Raw genomic sequence first — 17,682 nt, 5'->3', positions numbered from 1 at the left:
GGGAACCCTCCTACACTGTTGGTGGGAATGCAAGCTGGTGCAGCCACTCTGGAAAACAGTACAGAGGTTCCTCAAAAAGTTGAAAATAAAGCTACCATATGACCCAGCAATTGCACTACTGGGTATTTACCCCAAAGACACAGATGTAGTGATCCGAAGGGGTATGTGCACCCTGATGTTTATAGCAGCAACGTCCACAATAGCCATACTATGGAAAGACCCGAGATGTCCATCAACAGATGAATAGATAAAGAAGAAGTGGTATATATATACAATTGAATATTACACAGCCATCAAAAAAATGAAATCTTGCCATTGGCAAAGACGTGGATGGAACTAGAGGATATTATGCTAAGCGAAGTAAATCAATCAGAGAAAGACATGTATCATATGACCTCACTGATATGAGGAATTCTTAATCTCAGGAAACAAACTGAAGGTTGCTGGAGTGGTGGGGTGTGGGAGGGATAGAGTGACTGGGTGATAGACATTGGGGAGGGTATACGCTACAGTGAGCATTGTGAATTGTGTAAGACTGATGAATCACAGACCTGTACCTCTGAAACAAATAATACTTTATATGTTAAAAAAAAAAAAGATAGTAGGAAGGGAAAAATAAAGGGGGGGAATCTGAGGGGGAGACGAACCATGAGAGACTATGGACTCTGAGAAACAAACTGAGGGTTCTAGAGGGGAGGGTGGGTGGGGGGATGGGTTTGCCTGGTGATGGGCATTAAAGAGGGCATGTACTGAATGGAGCACTGGGTGTTATATGCAAACAATGAATCATGGAACACTACATCATAAACTAATGATGTAATGTATGGTGATTAATATAACATAATAAAAAAATTTTAAAAAAAGAAATAGGCAGAAGACATGAACAGACATTTCTCCAAAGAAGACATACAAATGGCAACAGACTCATGAAGAAATGTTCGACATCACTCAGCATCAGGGAAATACAAATCAAAACCACGAGATACCACCTCACACCTGTCAAAATGGCTAAAATTAACAACTCAGGAAAGGACAGATGTTGGTGAGGATGTAAAGAAAGGGGATCTCTCTTACATTGTTGGTGGGAATGCAAGCTGGTGCAGCCACTCTGAAACCAGTCTGGAGGTTCCTCAGAAAGTTAAAAATAGAACTACCCTACAATCCAGCAATTGCATTCCTAGGATACAAATGTAGTGATCCGAAGCGGCACAGGCACCCCAATGTTTATACCAGCAATGTCCACAATAGCCTAACTATGGAAAGAGCCCAGATGCTCACTGACAGATGAATGGATAAAGAAGATTTGTGTGTGTGTGTGTGTGTGTGTGTCTGTGTGTGTATAAAATGGAATATTACTCAGCCATCAAAAAGCATTAAATCTTTCAATTTGCAACAACGTGGATAGAACTAGAAGGAATTATGCCAAGTGAAATAAGTCAGAGAAAGAAAAATATCATGATTTTACTCATATGTGCAATCTAAGAAATGAAACAGAATAACATGGAGGAACGCAAGGAAAAATAAAATAAGATAAAAACAGAGAATGAGGCAAACCATAAGAGACTTTTAACTCTAGAAAAGAAACTGAGGGTTGCTAAAGGGGCTGGGGTGGGGGGTGGGTAATTGGATGATGAGCATTAATGAGGGCACTTGATGGAATGAGCACTGGGTGTTGTATGCAACTGATGAATCACTAAATTCTACATCTGAAACAAACAATACACTCTATATTAACTAAATAGAATTGAAATAAACAATTTTAAGAAAACGAAAACAAAACAAAAAGAAAGATGGTTCCTACACAGAAAAAAATATAGACCCTCCTTTCCACACTGTATTTTCTTGGCTCCTTTGTCATGAGTACCACTTGATCGTAGTGAGAGATCCTTTTAATGTATTGTTGAATTCAGGTTGCTAATATTTTGTTGAAGATTTTTGCATCTATCTTCATCAGGAATACTGGCCTGTAATTTTCCTTTTTAGTAGTGTCATTGTCTGGTTTTGGTATCAGGGTAACACTGGCCTCATAAAATGAGTTTGAAAGAGTTTGAGAAAGCTGTCTTGTCCTATCCTTTTGTTTGTTGGGAGATTTTTTTGTTATTAATTCAATCCTCTTACTGGTAATCAGTCTGTTCAGATTTTCTATTTCATCATGATTCAGTCTTGGCAGGGTGTATGTTTTTAAGAATTTATCCATTTCTTCTAGGTTGTCCAATTTGTTGGCATGTAATTCTTCATATGATCTTTTTTATTTCTGTGGTGTCAGGTGTAACATCTTTTTTGTTTCTGATTTTATTTATTTGAGTCCTATCTTTTTCTTAGTGAGCTTAGCTAAAGGTCAATTTTGTTTAGTTTTTCAAAGAACTAGTTATTAGCTTCATTGATCTCTTCTACTGTCTTTTTAGTTTCTATTTTATTTATTTCTGCTCTAATCTTTGTTATTTTCTTCCTTTTACCAGCTTTAGGCTTCTTTGTTCTCCTTTTTCTAGTTTTTTGAGGTGTAAAGTAAGGTTGTTTATTTGAGATTTTTCTTATTTCTTGAGGTAGGTATTTATCACTATGAACATCCATCTTAGAAACTCCTTTTGCTGCATCCCATAAATTTTGGTGTATTTCTGTTGTCATTTGTCTCAAGGTATTTTTTAAATTTCTCTTTTTATTTCTTCTTTCACCTACTTATTGTTCAGTAGCATGTTAATTAATCTCCAAATATGAATTTTCCAGGTTTCTTCATGTAATTAATTTCCAATTTCATACCATTATGGTTGGAAAAGATGTTGGATATAATTTCAATCCTCTTAAATGTATTAAGGTTTGTTTTGTGGCCTAACATATGATCTATCCTGGAAAATGTTCCATGTGCACTTGCGAAGAAGAATGTATATTCTGTTGCGTTTGAATGGACCGTTCTGTAAATATGTTAGGTCCATCTGGTCTAATGTGTCATAAAAAAACTAATATTTCCTTATTGATTTTATGACTGGATGATCTATCCATTGATGTAAATGGAACATTAAAATCCCCTACCATTATTGCATTGCTGTCTATTTCACCCGTTCGGCCTGTTAATATTTGCTTTACACATAAGTCCTCTTATATTGGGTGTATAAATATTTACAAATGTATTCTCCTGCTGGATTGACCCCTTTGTCATTACAAAGTGCCATTTTTTGTCTCTTATTACAGTCTTTGTTTTAAAGTCTATTTTGTCTGATGCAAGCATAGTTATTCCAGCTTTCTTTTAGTTTCCATTTGCATAGAATAACTTTTTCCATCCCTTCACTTTCAATCTGTGTGTGTCCTTATGTCTAAAATGAGTCTTTTGGGGGCACCAGGGTCCTGGGATCGAGTCCCATATTGGGCTCCCTGCTCAGCAAGAAGCCTGCTTCTCCCTCTCCCACTCCCCCTGCTTGTGTTCCTACTCTCACTATCTAGATCTCTCTGTCAAATAAATAAATAAAATCTTTAAAAAATTAAAAAATAAAAATAAAATAAATAAAAAATAAAATAAAATGGGTCTTTTGTAGGCAGATAAAGGTAGGTTCTTTATTTTTCCATTCAGACATCCTATAGCTTCTGATTGTAAAATTGAATCCATTTACATTTAAAGCAATTATTGAGAGGTATGTACTTATTGACATTTTGTTAATTGTTTTCTGGCTGTTTTTATAGATCCTCTCTGTTCCTTTCTTCTCTTGCTCACTTCCTTTGTGCTTTATTGACTTTCTTTAGTGGTGTGGTTCTATTTCTTTCTCTTTCTGTTTTGTATATTTATAGTAGGTTTTGCTTTGTGGTTACTATGAGGCTTTATATATAGATATGTTGTATCTATAAGAGTCTATTTTAAATTGATAACAATTTCAGTTTGATCCTATTCTAAAACTCAACGTTTTACTCTACCTGCTCCCATATTTTATGTTTTTGATGTTACATTTTACATCTTTTAAGTGGCAGAAATCTTATTGGAAGAAATAATGTCTGAAAACTTCCCTAACTTTGGGAAGAAAACATATATTGAGATCCAGGAAGCCCAGAGAGTTCCAAATAAAAGGAACCCAAAGACACCCATACCAAGACATGTTATAATTAAAATATCAACAGTTAGATACAAGGTGAGAATCATAAAATCAGCAAAAGAAAAATAACTTGTTAAATACAAGACAATCCCCCATAAAACTATGAGCAGATTTTCAGCAGAAACTTTGCAGGCCAAAAAGGAGTGGCATAATATATTCAAAGTGCTGAAAGAAAAGAAAGACTATTCTACCAGGGAAAGTTATTATTATGAATTAAAGGAGAGATAGAGGGGCGCCTGGGTGGCTCAGTCATTAAGCCTCTGCCTTTGGCTTAGGTCATGATCCCAGGGTCCTGGGATCAACTCCTGCATCAGGCTCCCTGCTTGGGAGGAAGCCTGCTTCTCCCTCCCCCACCCTCCCTGCTTGTATTCCCTCTCTCACTGTTTCTCTCTCTCTGTCAAATAAATAAATAAATAATTTTTAAAGGAGAGATAGAGTTTTCCAGAGCAAAAGCTAAAAGAATTAATAATCACTAAACCAGTCTTACAGGAAATGTTAAGGAAACTTCGTTAAGATGAAAAGAAAGGGTGCTCAAGTTACAGAAGGGAGGGGGTCAAGGGATGGGGTAACCGGGTGATGGGTATTAAGGAGGGCATGTGTTGTGGTGAGCAGTAGGTGTTATATGCAACTAATGAATTGTTGAACACTACATCAAAAACTAATGATGTACTTTATTTTGGCTAATTGAACATAATACAAAAAAGGAAAAAAAGGAAAAGAAAGAGTGCTAATTAGTAATAAGGGAACATATGAAAGAATAAACGTCACTGTAAAAGCACACATATAGTAAAGGTAATGGATTAATCACCTAAAAAGCTAGTATTGAGGTTAAAAGACAAAGACAGTAAAAATAACTGGTAATAATAATTAAGTGATACACAAGATAAAAATGTAAATGGGGCTTTCTTGTCTATGAAATCTTTATTGTAATCCTTGATCATTTTACTATTTGGTTATTGTATCTAGGTATCTTATCTCTCTCTCTCTCTCTCCTAAATGGTTTTATTTATTTATTTATTTACTTACTTACTCACTTAGAAAGCATGAGTCGGGGGAGAGGCAGAGGGGGAAAGAATCTCCAACAGACTACAATGCTAAGCATGGAGCCCAATATGGGGCTCCATATCATGACCTCATAAACCTGATATCATTAGAGGAGCTGAAACTGAGGGTCGGACACTTAACTGACTGAGCCAAAAGGCACCCTGTAGGTATCTTATCTCTTTATGTAGTTTGAATACCAACCATTCCCTTGTTAAATATATTGCTAATATTTTCTTCTAATTCAACAGTTCTCTTTTACATTATAGTGCTTTTTGTCAAACAAAAATTTAAAATTTCTATGTAATTAGAGGGGGAGGAGCAAGATGGGGAGGAGTAGGAGACGTGGATTTCATCTGGTCCCAGGAATTCAGCTGGATAGGGATCAAACCATTCTGAACACCTACAAACTCAACAGGAAATTGAAGAAAAGAATAGCAACAACTGTCTGAACAGAAAAGTGACCACTTTCTGGAAGGTAGGACATGTGGAGAAGTGAATTCAAGGCGATATTTGGGAGGATAGATGGCGGGGAGGCGGCCTCCATCAGCCACTTCTGGCAAGTGATAGAGCAGCGGAGCACAAAATCGGAACTTTTACAAGTCCGCTCCACTGAGGGATATCACTCCAGTGGCTTAGCGGGGGTGGAACCCTCACTGGGACAGGGTGGTCTCAGGACCCTCGGGGTGACAGAACAACTGGGGGTGCCTGAGTGTGGCAGAGCTCCTGGGTACCGGAGCAGGGAAGCTGGCTGCAGAGAAAGTGGAGGAGCGGGCTCTCAGCTCGGGGTTGCCATAAACTGTGATCTGTGGCACAGTCAAGCCACTGCTCTTCCAGCAGGGACCCAAGAAGCAGCAGATCCGGGGAGACTCCCCTTCCTCTCCCAGGAGGAGCAGCGCGGGAGCACACCACAGGGATCTCCTGGGTTTGGTGACTCTACATGGGGTCATGTGCCAGAGATAGAAACACTCAGTCACAGGCCAGGCGAGCACGGAGTGCAGCCGGACACCAGGGAGATGGGAGTGATTGACTGTTTTTCTCTGGGGGCTCACTGAGGAGTGGGGCCCCCGAGTTCTCAGCTCCTTTGGGGTGGAGATTGAGGGGCCACCATTTTCACTCTCGTCCTCCAAAGCTGTACCGAAAGCTTGCAGGGAACAAAAGCTCCAGAGAGCAAACCTGAGCAGATTACTTAGCCTAGAACAAACAAGGGTGGGGCAATTCCGCCTCTAGGCAAAGAAATTTGGGAACCACAGCAAAAGGCCCCTCCCCCAGAAGATAAGCAAGAACAGCCACACCAAGACCAAGTTTACCAATCAGTGAGAATGGCAGAACTCCAGTGCTAGGGGAATACTGCACATAGAATTCATGGCTTTTTTACCATGATTCTTTAGTCTTTTGAAGGTAATTTTCTTTTAACTCTTTTTTTTTAAATTTTTATTATTCCCTTTTTCTACCAATATCTTATCAATCCCTTTTTCTAAAAAATGTTTTTTATTTTTAATTTTTAGAGTTATAATCTAACCCTTCATAGTAGTTACCCTTATTTTTAGTATATATATAAGTTGTTCTCTCTTTAAAATTTTGGGATACAGTTTCTTCTAACAGATCAAAATATACCCTAAATCTCTAGTGTATGGCTTTGTTCTAGTCTCCTGCCTGATCATATTCTCTCCCTTTTTAAAAAAAAAAATCCTCTTCTTTCTTTTTTCAACCAACTTCTTATCTTATCAATTCCTTTTATAAAATCTTTTATAATTTCCATCTTTACAATCATATTCTATCCCTTCATCATATTAACCCTTATTTTTGTACATATATAAATTTTTCTTTTTCAAAATTTTGGGAGGCACTTTCTTCTAACAGACCAAAATATGCCCAGGATGTAGTGTGTGGCACTGATCTATGCACGAGCCTGATCATATTTGATCATATTCTGTTTTTTGTTTTGTTTTGTTTTGTTTTTGTTTGTTTCTATCTTTTTCTTTTCCTTCTTCTTCTTCTTTTTTCTTTCTTTCCCTTACTTTTCCCCGGGTTTCAGGTCTTTTCTGATTTGTTTGGTGTATAATATCTGGGGACGTTTTTACCCTGTTAGCATTTTGTTCTCTCATTCATCTATTCTCCGCTGGACAAAATGACAAGACGAAAAAAATCACATCAACAAAAAGAACAAGAGGCAATACCGACTGCCAGGGACCTAATCAATACGGACATTATAAGATGTTGGAACTAGAGTTCAGAATGATGATTTTAAAGATACTAGCTGGGCTTGAAAACACCATGGAAAATATTGGAGAAACCCGTTCTGGAGAAATAAAAGAACTAAAATCGAACCAAGTTGAAATCAAAAGGTTGTTAATGAGGTGCAATAAAAAATGGAGGCTCTAGCTGCTAGGATAAATGAGGCAGAAGAGAGAATCAGTGATATAGAAGACCAAATGATGGAAAGTAAAGAAGCTGAGGAAAAGAGAAATAAACAACTACTGGGTCACAAGGACAGAATTCGAGAGATAAGCAATACCATAAGATGAAACAACATTAGAATAACTGGGATCCCAGAAGAAGAAGAAAGAGAGAGGGCGGCAGAAGGTATCTTGGAGCAAATTATAGCAGAGAACTTCCCTAATGTGGGGAAGGAAACAGGCATCAAAATCCAGGAGGCACGGAGAACCCCTCTCAAAATCAATAAAAATAGGTCAACACCCTGACATCTAATAGTAAAACTTACGAGTCTCAGAGACAAAGAGAAAATACTGAAAGCAGCTCGGGGCAAGAGATATGTAACCTACAATGGTCGAAACATTAGATTGGCAACAGACCTATCCACAGAGACCTGGCAGGCCAGAAAGGACTGGCATGATATCTTCAGAGCACTAACGAGAAAAATATGCAGCCAAGAATACTGTATCCAGCTAGGCTGTCATTGAAACTAGAAGGAGAGATAAAAAGATTCCAGGACAAACAAAAACTAAAGGAATTTGCAAAGGCGAAACCAGCCCTATAAGAAATATTGAAAGGGGTCCTCTAAGCAAAGAGAGAGCCTAAAAGTAACATAGACCAGAAAGGAACACTGACAATATACAGTAACAGTCACCTTACAGGCAATACAGTGGCACTAAATTCATATCTTTCAATAGTTACCCTGAATGTAAATGGGCTAACTGCCCCAATCAAAAGACACAGGCGATCAGATTGGATTAAAAAACAAGACCCATCGATATGCTGTCTGCAAGACACTCATTTTAGACCCAAAGTCACCCCTATATTGAAAGTGAAGGGAGGGAAAAACATTTACCATGCTAATGCACACCAAAAGAAAGCTGGGGTGGCAATCCTTATATCAGACAAATGAGATTTTAAACCAAAGACCGTAATAAGAGATGAGGAAGGACACTATATCCTACTTAAAGGGTCTATCCAACAAGAGGATCTAACAACTGTAAACATCTATGCCCCTAACATGTGAGCAGCCACTTATATAAGCCAATTAATAACAAAAGCAAAGAAACACATTGACAACAATACAATAACACTGGGGGACTTTAACACCCCCTTGAATGAAATGGACACATCATCTAAGCAAAAGATCAACAAGGAAATAAAGACTTTAAATGACACACTGGACCAAATGGACTTCACAGACATATTCAGAACATTCCATCCCAAAGCAGCAGAATACACATTCTTCTCTAGTGCCCATGGAACATTCTCCAGAATTGATCACATCCTAGGTCACAAATCAGGTCTCAACTGGTACCAAAAGACTGGAATCATTTCCTGCATATTTTCAGACCCCGGTGCTTTGAAACTAGGACACAATCACAAGACGAAAGTTGGAAAGAACTCAAGTACATGGAGGCTATAGAGCATCCTACTAAAGAATGAATGGGTCAACCAGGAAATTAAAGAAGAATTTAAAAAATTCATGGAAACAAATGAAAATACAACTGTTCAAAATCTTTGGGATGCAGCGAAGGCAGTCCTAAGAGGAAAGTATATAGTAATACAAGTCTTTCTCAAATAACAAGAAAGGTCTCAAATATATAACCTAACCCTACACCTAAAGGAGCTGAAGAAAGAAGAGCAAATAAAGCCTAAACCCAGCAGAAGAAGAGAAATAATAAAGATCAGAGCAGAAATCAATGAAGTAGAAACGAAAAGAACAGTAGAACAGATCAATGAAACTAGGAGCTGGTTCTTTGAAAGAATTAACAAGATTGATAAACCCCTGGCCAGACTGATCAAAAAGAAAAGAGAAATGACCCAAATCAACAAAATCATGAATGAAAGAGGAGAGATCACAACCAACACCAAAGAAATACAAACAATTTTAAGAACATATTATGAGCAAATATATGGCAGCAAATTAGGTAACCTGGAAGAAATGGATGCATTCCTAGAGATGTATCAACTACCAAAACTGAACCAGGAAGAAATAGAGAACCTGAACAGACCTATAACCACTAAGGAAATTGAAGCAGACATCAAAAATCTCCCAACAAACAAGAGCCCAGGGCCAGATGGCTTCCCAGGGGAATTCTATCAAACATTTAAAGAAGAAATAATACCTATTCTTCTGAAACTGTTGCAAAAAATAGAAATGGAAGGGAAACTTCCAAACTCGTTTTATCAGGATACCATTAACTTGATCCCCAAACCAAAGACCCCATCAAAAAGGAGAATTACAGACCAATATCCTTGAAGAACACACATGCAAAAATTCTCACCAAAATACTAGCCAATAGGATACAACAGTATATTAAAAGGATTATTCGCCACGACCAAGTGGGATTTATCCTTGGGCTGCAAGGTTGGTTCAACATCCGCAAATCAATCAATGGGATACAATACATTAACAAAAGAAAGAACAAGAATCATATATCCTCTCAATAGATGCCAAAAAAAGCATTTGACAAAGTACAGCATCCTTTCTTGATCAAAACTCTTCAGAGTATAGGGATAGAGGGTACATACCTCAATATCATAAAATCCATCTATGAAAAACCCACAGCCAATATCATTCTCAATGGGGAAAAACTGGAACTTTCCCCCTAAGGTCAGGAACATGGCAGGGATGTCCACTATCACCACTGCTATTCAACCTAGTATTAGAAGTCCTAGCCACAGCAATCAGACAACAAAAAGAAATAAAAGGCATCCAAATCAGCAAAGAAGTCAAACTCTCACTCTTTGCAGATGATATGATACTTTAGGTGGAAAACCCAAAAGACTCCACCCCAAAACTGCTAGAACTCATTCAGGAGTTCAGTAAAGTGGCAGGATATAAAATCAATGCACAGAAATCAGTGGCATTCCTATACACAAACAACAAGACAGAAGAAAGAGAAATTAGGGAGTCGATCCCATTTACAATTGCACCCAAAACCATAAGATACCTAGGAATAAATCTAACCAAAGAGGGTAAGGATCTGTATTCAGAACACTATAAAATACTCATGAAAGAAATTGAGGAAGACACAAAGAAATGGAAAAACGTTCCATGCTCATGGATTGGAGGAACAAATATTGTGAATATGGCAATGCTACCTAGAGCAATCTACACATTTAATGCAATCCCGATCAAAACACCATACACTTTTTTCAAAGAAATGGAACAAATAATCCTAAAATTTGTATGGAACCAGAAAAGACCCTGAATAGCCAGAGGAATGTTGAAAAAGAAAAACAAAGCTGGTGGCATCACAATTCCAGACTTCAAGCTGTATTACAAAGCTGTCATCTTCAAGACAGTATGGTACTGGCACAAAAACAGACACATAGATCAATGCAACAGAATAGAGAGCCTGGAAATGGACCCTCAACTCTATGGTCAACTAATCTTTGACAAAGCAGGAAAGAATGTCCACTGGAAAAAAAGACAGTCTGTTCAACAAATGGTGTTGGGAAAATTGGATAGCCACATGCAGAAGAATGAAACTGGACCATTTCCTTACACCACACACAAAAATAGACTCAAAATGGTTGAAAGACCTCAGTGTGAAACAGGAGTCCATCAAAATCCTAAAGGAGATCACAGGCAACAACCTCTTCGACCTCAGCCGCAGCAGCAACTTCTTCTTAGAAACCTCACCAAAGGCAAGGGAAGCAAGGGCAAAAATGAACTATTGGGACTTCATCAAGATAAAAAGCTTTTGCACAGCAAAAGAAACAGTCAACAAAACCAAAAGACAACCAACAGAATGGGAGAAGATATTTGCAAATGACATATCAGATAAAGGGCTAGTATCCAAAATCTATAAAGAACTTATCAAACTCAACACCCAAAGAACAAATGATCTAATCAAGAAATGGGCAGAAGACATGAACAGACATTTTTCCAGAGAAGACATCCAAATGGCCAATAGACACACAAAAAAGTGCTCAACATCACTGGGCATCAGGGAAATCCAAATCAAAACCTCAATGAGATATCACCTCACACCAGTCAGAATGGGTAAAATTAACAAGTCAGGAAACGACAGATGTTGGTAGGGATGCAGAGAAAGGGGAACCCTCCTACACTGTTGGTGGGAATGCAAGCTGGTGCAGCCACTCTGGAAAACAGTATGGAGGTTCCTCAAATAGTTGAAAACAGAGCTACTATATGATCCAGCAATTGCACTACTGGGTATTTACTCCAAAGATACAAATGTAGGGATCCGAAGGGGTACGTGTACCCCGATGTGTATAGCAGCAATATCCACAATAGCCAAACTGTGGAAAGAGCCAAGATGTCCATCGACAGATGAATGGATAAAGAAGAGGTGGTATATATACACAATGGAATATTATGCAGCCATCAAAAGGAATGAGATCTTGCCATTTGCAACGACGTGGATGGAACTAGAGGGTGTTATGCTGAGCGAAATAAGTCAATCAGAGAAAGACATCTATCATATGACCTCACTCATATAAGGAATTCTTAATCTCAGGAAGCAAACTGAGGGTTGCTGGAATAGTGGGGGGTGGGAGGGATGGGGTGGTTGGGTGATAGACATTGGGGAGGGTATGTGCCATAGTGAGTGCTGTCAATTACGCAAGACTGTTGAATCACAGATCTGTACCTCTGAAACAAATAATACAATATATGTTAAAAAGAAGAAGAAAAAGAAGATAGCAGGAGGAGAAAAATGAAGGAGGGGAAATTGGAGGGGGAGACGGACCATGAGAGATGATGAACTCTGAAAAACAAACTGAGGGTTCTAAAGGGGAAGGGGTGGGAGGATGGGTTAGCCTGGTGATGGGTATTTAAGAGGGCACGTTCTGCATGGAGCACTGGGTGTTATACACAAACAATGAATCATGGAACACTACATCAAAAATTAATGATGTAATGTATGGTGATTAATATAACAAAAAATTTAAAAACAAATTTTGCCATTCTAACTGGTGTAAGGTGATATCTCATTGTGCTTTTGATTTCTATTTCCCTGATGGCTAGCGATATGGAGCATTTTTTCATATGTCTGTTAGCCATTTGTATGTCTTCTTTTGAGAAGTGTCTCTTCATGTCTTCTGCCCATTTCTTGACTGGATTATTTTGGGGGGGTGTTAGTTTGAAAAGTTCTTTATAGGTATTGGATACCATCCCTTATCTGTAATGTCATTTACAAATATCATCTCCCATTTTGTCAGTTGTCCTTTGGTTTTGTTGACTATTTCCTTTGCTGTGCAGAAACTTTTTATCTTGATGAAATCCCAAAAGTTTGCTTTCCTTTTGTTTCCTTTGCCTTTAGAGACATGCCTTGAAAGAAGTCACTGTGGCCAATGTCAAAGAGGTTACTGCCTATGTTCTCCTCTAGGATTTTGATGGAGTCCTGTCTCACACTGAGGTCTTTCATCCATTTTGAGTTTATCTTTGTGTATGGTATAGGAGAAAGGTCGACCTTCCCTCTTCTGCATTTGGCTGTCCAATTTTCCCAGCACCATTTATTGAAGAGACTGTCTTTTTTCCATTGGATATTCTTTCCTGCTTTGTTGAAGATTAATTGAGCATAGAGTTGAGGGTCCATTTCTGTGGTCTCCATTCTGTTCCATTGATCCATGTGTCTGTTTTTATACCGGTACCAGGCTGTCTTGAGGATCACAGCTTTGTAATATAGCTTGAAGTCAGGCCTTGTGATGCCCACAGCTTTGGCTTCCTTTTTCAACATTCCCCTGACAATTCGGATCTTTTCTGTTTCCATACAAATTTTAGAATTGTTTGTTCCAACTCTGTGAAAAGTGTCAATGGGATTTTGATAGGGACTCCTTTGAAAGTGCAGACTGCATAGACGTTTTCACAATGTTTATTTTTCCAATCCATGATCATGGGATGTTTTTCCATCTCTTTCTGTCTTCCTCAGTTTCTTTCATAAGTGTCTGTAGTTTCTGGAGTATAGATCCTTTACCTCTTTTGTTAGGTTTATTCCTAGGTATCTTATGGATTTTGGTGCTACTGTATGTGGAATCAATTCCTTAATTTCTCTTTCTACAGTTATATTGTAGGTGTATAGAAATGCAACCGATTTCTGTGCATTGACTTTGTGTCCTGCCACATTACTGTATTGCTGTATGAGTTCTAGTAATTTGGGGGGTGGAATCGTTTGGGTTTTCCACATAAAGTATCATGTCATCTGGGAAGAGAGAGACTTTGACTTCTTCTTTGCCAATTTGAATACCTTTTGTTTCTTTTTGTGGTCTGATTGCTGATGCTAGGACTTCTAGTACTATGTTGAACAATAGTGGTGAGAGTGGGCATCCCTGTCGTGTTCCTGATCTTAAGGGAAAAGTTGAGAGTGATATTTGCTGTGGGCTTCTCATAGATGGTTTTTATGAAATTGAAGAATGTTCCCTCTATCCCTACACTCTGAAGACTTTTGATCAGGAAAGGATGCTGTATTTTGTCAATTGCTTTTTCTGCATCAATTGAAAGGATCATATGGTACTTGTCTTTTCTTTTATTAATGTGCTCTATCACATTGGTTGATTTGCGAATGTTGAACCATCCTTGCATCCCAGGAATAAATCCCACCAGGTGGTGGTGAATAATCCTTTTAATGTACTGTTGGATCCTATTGGCTAGGATCTTGGTGAGTATTTTGGCATCCATTTCATCAGGGATATTGGTCTGAAATTCTCCTTTTTGATGGGGTCTTTGCCTGGCTTTGGGATCAAGGTAATGCTGGCCTCAAAGAACGACTTTAGAAGTTTTCCTTCTGTTTGTATTTTTTGAAACAGCTTCAGAAGAATAGGTATAATTTCTTTTTTAAATGTTTGGTAGAATTCCCCTGGGAAACCATCTGGCCCTGGACTCTTGTTTTTGGGGAGGTTTTTGATTACTGCTTCAATTTCTTTACTGGTTATTGGCCTATTCAGGTTGTCTTCTTCCTGTTTCAATGTTGATAGTTTATAAGTTTCCAGGAAGGCATCCATGTTTTCCAGGTTGCTTAATTTGTTGGCATATAGTTGCTGATAGTAATTTCTAATAATTGTTTCTATTTCCTTGGTGTTAGTCATGATCTCTCCCCTTTCATTCATGATTTTATTAACTTAGGTCCTCTCTCTTTTCTATTAGATAAGTCTGCCCAGTGGTTTATTGTTCTTAATTCTTTCAAAGTACCAGCTTCTAGTGTCATTGATCTGCTCTACTCTTTTCCTCATATCTATTTCATTGACCTCTGCTCAATCTTTATTATTTCTCTTCTCCTGCTTGGTTTAGGTTTCATTTGCTCTTCCTTTTCTAGCCTTTTTAGGTGTAAGGTTAGCTTGTGCATTCAAGATTTTTCTACTTTTTTGAGTGAGGCTTGGATGGCTATGTATTTCCCCCTTAGGACCGCCTTTGCAGTATCCCATAGGTTTTGGACCGGTTTGTTTTCATTCTCATTTGTTTCCATGAATTGTTAAGTTCTTTTTGATTTCCTAGTTGACCCAGTCTTTAGGAGGATGGTCTTTAACTTCCAAGTGTTTGAATGCCTCCAATTTTTTTCTTCTGATTGAGATCCGATTTCAAAGCATTGTGGTCTGAAAATATACAGGGAATAATCTCAATCTTTTGGTATTGGTTGAGACCTAATTTGTGACCCAGTATGTAGTCTGTTCTGGAGAAAGTTCCATGTGCATTAGAGAATAATGAGTGTTCTGTTGTTTTAGGGTGGAATGTTCTGTATATATCTATGAACTCCATCTGGTCCAATGTGTCATTCAAAGCTCTTGTTTCTTTGTTGATCTTCTTCTTAGATGATCTGTCTATTGCTGATTGTAATAGAACTGTTGAGGTCTTCTATTTTTAAAGTATTATTATCAATATGATTCTTTATTTTGGTTAACAGTTGGCTTATGTAGTTGGCTGCTCCCATGTTGGGGGCATAGATATTTACAACTGTTAGATCTTCTTGTTGGATAGACCCTTTAAGTATGATATAGTGTCCCTCTGCATTTCTTACTGGCTTTCTTTTTCAACATTCCTCTGGCTATTCAGGGTCTTTTCTGGTTGAATACAGTTTTTGATTGTTTGTTCTAGCTCTGTGAAAAAATGCTGGTGGTATTTTGAATGGTATTGCATTGAATGTGTAGATTGCTTTGAGTAGCATGAGCCCTGGTTATGGGTCTGTTCAGATTTTCTATTTTTTCCTGTTTCAGTTTTGGTAGTTTGTCTCTAGGAATTTATCCATTTCTTCCAGATTGCCTGTTTGTTGGCATGCAGTTGCTCATAATATTCTAAATGTTTGTATTTCTTCAGTGTTGGTTGTGATCTCTCCTCTTTCATTCATGATTTTATTTATTTGGGTCGTTTCTCGTTTCTTTTTGGAAGTTTTTCTATCGAATCTTTATATTTGTATGCTTTGGGTAAATACCTAGTTGTGCCATTGCTGGATCATAGGGTAGTTCTATTTTTAACTTTTTGAAGAACCTGCAAACTGTTCTCCAGAGTGGCTGCAACAGTTTGCATTCCCACCAACAGTATAAGAGGGTTCCCCTTTCTCTGCATCCTCACCCACACCTGTTGTTTCTTGTGTTGTTAATTTTAGCCATTCTGACAGGTGTGAGGTAGTATCTCATTATAGTTTTCATTTGTATTTCCCTGATGATGAGTAATGTTGAGCATCTTTTCATGTGTCTGTAGGCCATCTGGATGTCTTTTTTTTTTTAATTCAATTAGCCAACATATAGCACATCATTAGTTTTTAATATAATCTTCAATGATTCATGAATGGGAAGATGTCAAGAGGGAGACAAACCATGAGAGACTCTTGACTCTGGGAAACAAACTGAAGGTTGTGGATAGGGAGGTGGGTGGGGGTTGGGTAACTGGGTTATACACATCTGGGTGTCTTCTTTTGGAAAAGTGTCTATTCATATCTTCTGCCCATTTCTTAAGTGGATTATTTATTTTCTGGGTATTGAGTTTGATAAGTTTTTCTAGATTTTGAATACTAAACCTTTATCAGATACGTCATTTGCAAATATCTTCTCCCATTCTGTAGGCTTCATTTTAGTTTTGTTGATTGTTTCCTTCACTATGCAGAAGCTGTTAATCTTCATGAGGTCCCAATAATTCATTTTTGCCTTTGTTTCCCTTGCCTCTGGCTATGTGTCTAATAAGTCACTGTGGCCAAGGTCAAAGGGGTTTCTGCCTGTGTTCTCCTCTACGGTTTTGATAGATTTTTGCCTCACATTGAGGTCTTCCATCCATTTTTTTTCTTTTTCTTTCATTACTTTATTCAGGCAAAATTCATCAAGGAAAGGCAACTTAATATTTGTGTGTGAGCTTTGTTTTTTATTGCATTGTTAAATATAAAAGTTATGAATCACATGTTCCCTTATCTCCTGCATTCAGGAGTGAATCCATTAAATTCTCAGACAGGAATCCAAACCAATAGGTCCTATTAAAAATAGCCCAAGTGAAAAACGACACATAGCCAGCCTGGAGAAGAACCTCTATGCAGATATAGAAGCTGCTTGGCTTGCTCTTATGACAAGATATGGCATTCACCCTGAAAATGTGAGTATATATGGACATAGTAGAGGGACAGGACCATCTGTGGGTCTTGCTGCTCAGTCTGAGAGTGCTGCTGCTACTATTCATTCTCCTTTGACCTCGGGAATGGGAGTCACTTTTCCTGATACTAAGAAGACCTACTGTTTGGATGCATTCCCAAACATTGACAAAAACTCTAAGATAACATCTCCTGTATTAATAATTCATGGGGCTGAAGATGAAGTCAATGACTTCTCACATGGCCTTCCATTGTTTGAGCATTGTCAAAGACCCATGGAGCCTCTGTGGGTCAAGGGGGCAGGTCACAATGATGTGGAACTTTATGGATGGTACCTTGAAAGGTTGAACCAGTTTGTGTCACAAGAACTGCTAAATTTGTAAAACAGTTTATAAATTTGCATACTGGGCTTTCTGTTCTTGCCAAACTGCACTCTTTGGTAAATAACATAAAACCTGAAGGTTTTGTTTGCAAATCGTGTCAGTTGCCTTCATAAATGTACAGGTAATGATTTGTTAGCAGACTTAATGAAGGTTTTAATTACCATAACCAGAAACTGAAGAGAACAGTATCATTCAGTCAGGCTTGTA

At 38.1% G+C, this 17,682-nt stretch overlaps 1 protein-coding gene across 1 annotated transcript in view; it reads left to right on the top strand.

The window, feature by feature from the left end:
- Nucleotides 1-17,682, top strand: part of LOC113917005 (alpha/beta hydrolase domain-containing protein 17B-like) — a 67,476-nt gene that overhangs the window by 41,476 nt on the left and 8,318 nt on the right. Inside the window, exon 3 of the mRNA XM_027584402.2 lies at nucleotides 16,960-17,462. Within this exon, the coding sequence (XP_027440203.2) occupies nucleotides 16,960-17,462 (503 nt within the window). The remainder of the gene's footprint in view (nucleotides 1-16,959; nucleotides 17,463-17,682) is intronic.

Source organism: Zalophus californianus, chromosome 4, assembly GCF_009762305.2.
Source record: "Zalophus californianus isolate mZalCal1 chromosome 4, mZalCal1.pri.v2, whole genome shotgun sequence".
In the NCBI taxonomy this organism is placed as follows: Eukaryota; Metazoa; Chordata; class Mammalia; order Carnivora; family Otariidae; genus Zalophus; species Zalophus californianus.
This window is presented reverse-complemented; position numbering and strand designations above follow the sequence as displayed.